Source organism: Nothobranchius furzeri, chromosome 2 (assembly GCF_043380555.1).
Source record: "Nothobranchius furzeri strain GRZ-AD chromosome 2, NfurGRZ-RIMD1, whole genome shotgun sequence".
In the NCBI taxonomy this organism is placed as follows: domain Eukaryota; kingdom Metazoa; phylum Chordata; class Actinopteri; order Cyprinodontiformes; family Nothobranchiidae; genus Nothobranchius; species Nothobranchius furzeri.
The window spans coordinates 2,301,133-2,308,680 of NC_091742.1; the positions used below are offsets into that span (position 1 = coordinate 2,301,133).

General features: G+C 42.7%; 1 protein-coding gene across 1 annotated transcript; it reads right to left on the bottom strand.

Annotated features, from left to right (window-relative positions):
• Window positions 1–4,017: 4,017 nt before the first annotated feature.
• LOC107377524 (protein c-Fos) lies at window positions 4,018–6,384 on the bottom strand. The gene is made up of 4 exons (XM_015947177.3): window positions 6,133–6,384; window positions 5,534–5,734; window positions 4,911–5,018; window positions 4,018–4,821 (listed from the first exon to the last, which is right to left on the bottom strand). Exons 1-4 carry the CDS (start codon window positions 6,253–6,255, stop codon window positions 4,153–4,155), a joined length of 1,101 nt encoding a protein of 366 aa, XP_015802663.1. The 5' UTR covers window positions 6,256–6,384; the 3' UTR covers window positions 4,018–4,152.
• Window positions 6,385–7,548: the final 1,164 nt, after the last annotated feature.

The following is a 7,548-nucleotide window of genomic DNA, read 5'->3' on the forward strand; positions in this document are numbered from 1 at the left end:
CTGTGGCACTGTCTCACCCAAGTGAACTCCTTAGAAAGACCCGGCACTGGCAAGAATGACAGCCGTTGCTGTGGAAACAAAACAGCTGCTGCAATCTTCCAATTATGAGCACAGGAAGTCCTAGAAGACGGCAGGAGCGGCAGCGGCGCGTTGACGTCACCCACATGCGGTACGGCACGCACTGCGTAACCGAGTGGATTACGGTTTTGTGCCTGGACCGTGACAACGGAGCAGCAGCGGAGAAGGAGCTGTGAATAAATGACGAACCTGCTGTTTCTGCAGATCCCACTCAGCTTTTAACACGATTCAGTCCCTGAAGGCTGCTCGTTACACAATCCAGATTTAGGAAGCCATCACTCCTCAGAAGAGACAGCACCGAGCTAGAAAATATCAGAGGATTTAATCTCATTTATTTATTTTGTTATTTTTAGCTCTTTTGTTTTCTAACTCTTTAAAATGATTTATCTGACCATTTGAGCCTTATCTCACCCATAAGGATGTTGGAGCTTATGATTTAAAAGAAAAGTGTCCCATCACAATATAAATGTTATGGCTTCACAACACTTTACTTATCTACGCACAAAATGTATTTGGTCTAATGGTGGCTGCAGAGGACTGCACAATGATGTAGTTCTTAGCACTTTTGTCTTGCAGCAAGAAGGTCTTGGGTTCGAATCCTGGCTTGGGGTCCTTCTGCATGGAGTTAGCATGTTCTCATGTGCACGCGTCACGCATGGGTTCTCTTCGGGTACCCCAGCTTCCTCCCACAATCCAAAAACTTGAATGTCAGGTAAACTGACCTGTTTAAAAGTGTTCTTAGGTGAGAGTGTGTTTACATGGTTGGTTGTCCTGTGTGTCTCTGTGTTAGCCTGCGATGGACTGGTAAGGTACCCCACCAGTTTGCCCGAAGATTGTTGGAGATCGGCACCAGCCCCCCACGACCTTGCGTGGACAAGTAGGTACAGATGATGGATGGATGGATGGATGGATGGATGGATGGATGGATGGATGGATGGATACAGAGATTCAGTGTCATCCTGCTCACTAGATCAAAGTAAACAAACAATATAAATGTTGCTACAAGATGCAGTCACATATAAAAATGTGTATTTTGTTGTTTCTAGTTAATTGTTGTGGCTAATTTCCTTGAAATGTGGTCGTATACATTTATGGCTATATGTTTTTTGTTTCACTTTTTTCTATTCACACCAAAACAGTCAGATTGTCTTAAAACATAAAAATTATTCATTTTGAAATAATTATGAACAGTTTTTTAATGATTCTTTGATGAACTTATAGTTGTTTTTATTTTATGGCATGGATGTTTATTTGTGTTTGAAAATACATTTAAAGTATTTTTCAGCACATTTTGTTGATTTTTTTGTTAGGAACACTTTTTAAATGTTTTATCACAACTCCCTTTAACTCCTTTTTCTTTTGAACCTAAAGATTTAGCACTTAGGATCTTTGGGAAAGCATTGATCTTAAGAACATTTTAGTTTTTATAAATTAGGGATGCACCGATACTGGTATCGGGCCGATACAATACCAGTACCAGTATTGGTATTGGTAAAATTTTACCGATGCCAGGAACCGATACCTATGCAGTTGCCTGAAAGTGGCTTTAATGTAACTTTGTCATTTCTGTTCACCTAAACTTTTTTGTGATCATTTCTATTAATATATTTTATTTTTTATCTACCTCACAGTATTTACCTGTTGAAAGCAGAGAAGAAAATAAAACCCGTATTCCAATTCATTGCATTTTTGTGTGGTAGAAGTATCGGTATCTGTAATCGGTATCGGCGAGTACTCACAGTGGTGTGAAAAACTGTTTGCCCCCTTCCTGGTTTCTTATTCTTTTGCATGTTTGTCACACAAAATGTTTCTGATCATTGAACACATTTAACCATTAGTCAAAGACAACACAAGTAAACACAAAATGCACTTTTGAAATGATGGTTTTTATTATTTAGGGAGAGAACAAAATTCAAACCTATATTGCCCTGTGTGAAAAAGTAATTGCCCCCTTGTTAAAAAATAACCCAACTGTGGTGTTTCACACGTGAGTTCAATTTCTGTAGCCACCCCCGAGCCTGATTACTGCCACACCTGTTTCAATCAAGAAAGCACTTAAATATGAGCTGCCTGACACAGAGAAGTAGACCAAAAGCACCTCAAAAGCTAGACATCATGCCAAGATCGAAAGAAATTCAAGAACAAATGAGAACAAAAGTGACTGAGATCTATCAGTCTGGTAAAGGTTATAAAGCCATTTCTAAAGCTTTGGGACTCCAGCGAACCACAGTGAGAGCCATTATCCACAAATGGCAACAACATGGAACAGTGGTCAACCTTCCCAGGAGTCGGTGGCCAACCAAAATTACCCCAAGAGCGCAGAGACAACTCATCCGAGAGGTCACAAAAGACCCCAGGACACTTCTAAAGAGCTGCAGGCCTCACTTGCCTCAATTAAGGTCAGTGTTCACGACTCCACCATAAGAAAGAGACTGGGCAAAAATGGCCTGCATGGCAGATTTCCAAGACGCAAACCACTGTTAAGCAAAAAGAACATTAGGGCTCGTCTCAATTTTGCTAAGAAACATCTCAATGATTGCCAAGACTTGTGGGAAAATACCTTGTGGACTGATGAGAAAAGTTGAACTTTTTGGAAGGCAAATGTCCCGTTACATCTGGCGTAGAAGTAAAATATGGTGGTGGTAGTGTGATGGTCTGGGGTTGTTTTGCTGTTTCAGGAACTGGAAGGCTTGCTGTGATAAATGGAACCATGAATTCTACTGTCTACCAAAACATCCTGAAGAGAACGTCCGGCCATCTGTTCGTCAACTAAAGCTGAAGCGATCTTGGGTGCTGCAGCAGGACAATGACCCAAAACACACCAGCAACTCCACCTCTGCATGGCTGAAGAACAACAAAATTGAAGACTTTGGAGTGGCCTATTCAAAGTCCTGACCTGAATCCTATTGAGATGCTATGGCATGACCTTAAAAAGGTGGTTCAAGCTAGAAAACCCTCAAATAAAGCTGAATTACAACAATTCTGCAAAGATGAGTGGGCCAAAATTCCTCCAGAGTGCTGTAAAAGACTCGTAGCAAGTTATCGCAAATGCTTGATTGCAGTTATTGCTGCTAAGGGAGGCCCAGCCAGTTATTAGGTTCAGGGGCAATTACTTTTTCACACAGGGCAATGTAGGTTTGGATTTTGTTCTCTCCCTAAATAATAAAAACCATCATTTCAAAACTGCATTTTGTGTTTACTCGTGTTATCTTTGACTAATGGTTAAATGTGTTTGATGATCAGAAACATTTTGTGTGACAAACATGCAAAACAAAGAGAAATCAGGAAGGGGGCAAATAGTTTTTCACACCACTGTAGATCCAAGTATCGGTTGGTTTGGAAAACAATGGTATTGTTGCATCGCTAGTACAAACTAAAGAAGTCTGTAAACTCTTTGAATAAACATAACTTCCTTACATTTAAATTTTTTTTTTTGTGGTTTAGAGTCGGGGTACCCCATTTGCCCTAAATAAGTAATGCAAATAACATTCTCTTTAAATCTGTAAAAATCCAAATATCTACTTAGACATCATTTTAGCCCCATCAGATGTAACTATTCACTTAAATGAATGTCACAGACAAACAGCAAGAAAATATTATGGATGTTTTATTTCCAGCAATATTCAGGATTTTTTTTGCATCTGTGTCATTTTTGATGAGTATAAAAATAAACTATGCCATAAAATACCATACATCTAGATAAAATAGATGGTATATGATAGTTTTCTGTTTTTTTTTTTCTTCATGAAAATACTTTAAAGGAAATATCAGGTGAGGGGACACCTATACGCTGCTACATGTTAGTCACTTCACAAGTTTAGTCATAGTATTACGCACATTAGGTTTCTGAGTGAACTCCACGTGACAGGTGGGGCTCTTTAAAGTTACACCAGATACCAGCTCTTCTTGGAATACAGATGTTGTATTTGCATGCATTTGGATACCAGCACAACGTCTCATCTCATAAAATGGAAGAATTCACAGCATCTATATGCACACCCTTTGATGTTGGGGTTCATCCAACACCAAAGCCCACACCACAAACGGAGTCAGAATGTTTGGTTGCGTTTAACTTCACAAGGCCAGAAGTGTTGGAGAGTTTAGACTATCTGAGCCGAGGCTGCCTCTGAGGGCCTCGCAGTTGTCAACTATGGATTCAATCTCCGAGTAGTTAAAGGAGAACACTGTGCACTGGTTGCTACAAGTGGGACTGGAAGACATAAGTGGTGTGCTTAAGGATTCGAGGTCACTCGCCACAGACTTGTACAAGGTTTCCCAGTCTGGGAGGCAGATGGGGCCACTCAAATCAATGTCGGGGACGGACGCAGCTTTCTCCGATGCCCCTGCCATGTACAGGCTGGGCACCAAGTCATCCAGGTCGTCTCCCTTTAGGTCCTGCAGGGACTCTTCGGCACTGGAGCACAGCAGGATGTTGGAGTTCCCCAAAATGGCTGCGGCAGGAATGCACGGGACACTGTCCATGTCTTGACCAGAGGGGGCTTCTCTCATCGCCGAGCTGCCCTCTGAGGTTTTTGCATTCTCCAGGATGGAAAGCAGCTGTGGGGAGGCTGGGGGCTCCTGCAGCATCGACTTCATGTCATCCTCATCGCTCTCACCGTGTGCAGGTAGCTTGCAGGAGGGTTGGTGGGAAGCTAAGATGAGCTCCAGTCTCTCCTTCTCCTTCAGCAGGTTGTCTATCTCAGTCTGGAGGGCGGATTTCTCTTCCTCCAGTGAATCAGTTTCCTGAAACAAAGAAACAGGGATGCTTTGCTCTAATGGCATCATGTCACGGTAAACATGTCTCTTTGGGTGTCTCTCAGAAAAACACTCACAGCTTGAAGGCTGTCCATCAGCTCCCTCCGCCTGTTACGACACTTTGCTGCAGCAATCTTGTTCCTCTCCCGCCTGATCCTCCTCCTTTCCTCCTCTTCTTTGGAAGGCTAAAATCAATCAGAAGAAGAACGGAGTAAAATAATAATTTTAGGATGCAGATCCAGCTAAATCGCGCAGTTTCTGGCTCCCTAAAACACAATTTCCTTTGGCAGGAAAAGAAAATCCTCTTTGTGTTGAATGTTGGCAATACTGATCGGTGCAGTCTCTCTCTCTCTCGCCGTCCCTCATCTCTCCGTGCGTTTAAATGCTGCACCACTGGCACGGGCGCAGAGGCGCGAGCGCGCTTCTCTTGCAATTTGTTCTCCCTCATTCATAATTAACTGCGCAGCTCTTTCGACTTTAATTACCCGTTAAGTATAATCCTCCAGGCTTGCTGTGTCACCAATTTTCGTTTTGTCGACTCCAACACAGTTCATTGCTATCATGTCCTGTAAAATATCGCGATATTCTCGCATCAACATTAATAGATTTTGTTCAAAAACTTGGACTCATTTTGTTAATTAATTGGTTAATTGGTGGGTTTTAATTGATATATCATTTCTGCACATGCTTGCTCTGGTACCTGCTCTTTTTGCCCTTTCTTGTTGCAGGGCTTCGCCTTCCTCGCACCTGCTGAGGGAGACGTTGCGCCGCGACTTCTGGTTCCTGCGCGGCCGCATGATGCTGTGATGGCTTTCGGTTGCACCATCCACTTTAAATCTGGCGATGTTGAGATTGCGGTCAGTGTGGGGACAAAGGAGGATGTTGCACCAGTGTCACCATCCTGGAAGAAGCCACATGCACACATGCACGCATCATGTCACTCACTCGTTTAACTCACTAGATCAATCACACAGCTGCTGACCTTTACCAATGTTTGCACCAATCCTTTAGCTGGGAAACGTAAAAGATTCATTAAATCAACCCAAATAATGCGTAATAAAATCATAGTTTTCACCACAGTCGCTCCAAAACAGAAGGTCACGAATGAAATATATTCCAATAATAATTTTGGCATAAGAATAAAAAAAAAATTAAAATGCTTTTCATCCGTAGCAAAGCTGCAAATCCTTGCACTCTTCTGCAAATAATCCGATTTTAAATTAACATTATTTTCAAAATTACGTGGAAAATTCACTAGCTTTGATATTTGTGTTAATATTTTTTATGATACGGTTCTACCTTGCCCACTGATGATGAAAGCGAGTCAGAAGGATGCGGGCTGCAGCCGGGGGTGTCCCCGCCAGGCGATGCTGCGCTGCAGCTGGATGATGGGTCGCACTCATTGCTGGAGTCTGGATGCATGCTTTCCTCTGAGATCACTGCATTAAATAAAGTAACGATGATAACAATGAATAAAATTCGATCTATAAGTAGACAGCTGATCCCTGAACGCCTATACTTCCTTTCATAAATTGTAACTGTGCCGCTGTAGTGGCCCGCCTTTTATAGTGAGCTGGAATTTTATGAATGAAATCTGAGTGGTGAGACCGAACCATTCCACAGATGAGCTGTGATGGATAAAACGAGGCTGGTGTGTGTTTTACATCCCAACATTTGAACCCTTGACATGTCTGAGAGGTAACACTTTGCAGGTATTTGGTGTTAACACGTTTCATTTACCCAAATCTCCTAAAATAGCGAAGACGTGTGCAGTGACACCCCCGCTTAAAGATAGAGCCCACCACCATGAATGAACTACGTCATTTATGCATGCAGCCTCTGCATCATGATGTTATTCATGCATCACGACATGAAATCGGGGTGTAGGAGGGAAGAGGTGGCATTAATGAAATAACATCAGCAGCTTATTTTTAAAAGTCCCACTTTTATCAGATTTTCAACGCAGAACTGCACAAAATAAAGCTTTATTAATAGCTTCTATAGACAAAATTGTTTAATTTCCATTTGATTTGTTGAATATTTACTGTCGGGCCATTTTTAACCCCATTCATTTATAATATTGCATTTTTAACCGTCTCTGGGTAAGAATAGAGCTCCAGCAACAGAACTGTCGCTGGAATAAAGCAGCCAATCGCCGAATGGACGGGTCAAGCCATATATGGCTATTCCGGCGAAGAGCGCGCTGCGTGGCGGGAGCGCGCAGACAGACGCTTGTCTCTGTGTGTGGCCCACTCACTCACTCACTCACTCACTCACTCCACTCCTCACTCACTCACTCACTCACTCACCACAAAAGAAAGTGTTGTTTGGGGGTTCGTCCGTCACGAGTGCTAATGACGGTGTCATTAACGGCACGTGGGGGGTTGCGGCGGCTTCAAAGACGTTACGGAAACTTGATGTATTATTTCATTCAAAACGAGTTGCTGCAATAATTATGGATGAGACTGAGAAATTAATTGGCACTGATGATGTCAGAGTGCCCCCCTTAACCCAGCCGGTGTGGGACAATTCTGGTGGATATTTTTAGATTCCGGATGACCTCATGTGTCCATCGATGTGAGAGGAATAGATGGTGTATAGAGTGGGTGCTCTGTCCTCTCAGATGACCCGCACTCCCAGTTGCTTCCCGGCAGTCACAGCCCCCCCGGCCCCTGTCCTCTACCGGTAAATCACGGTTTTGTGGACAAGTTAAGC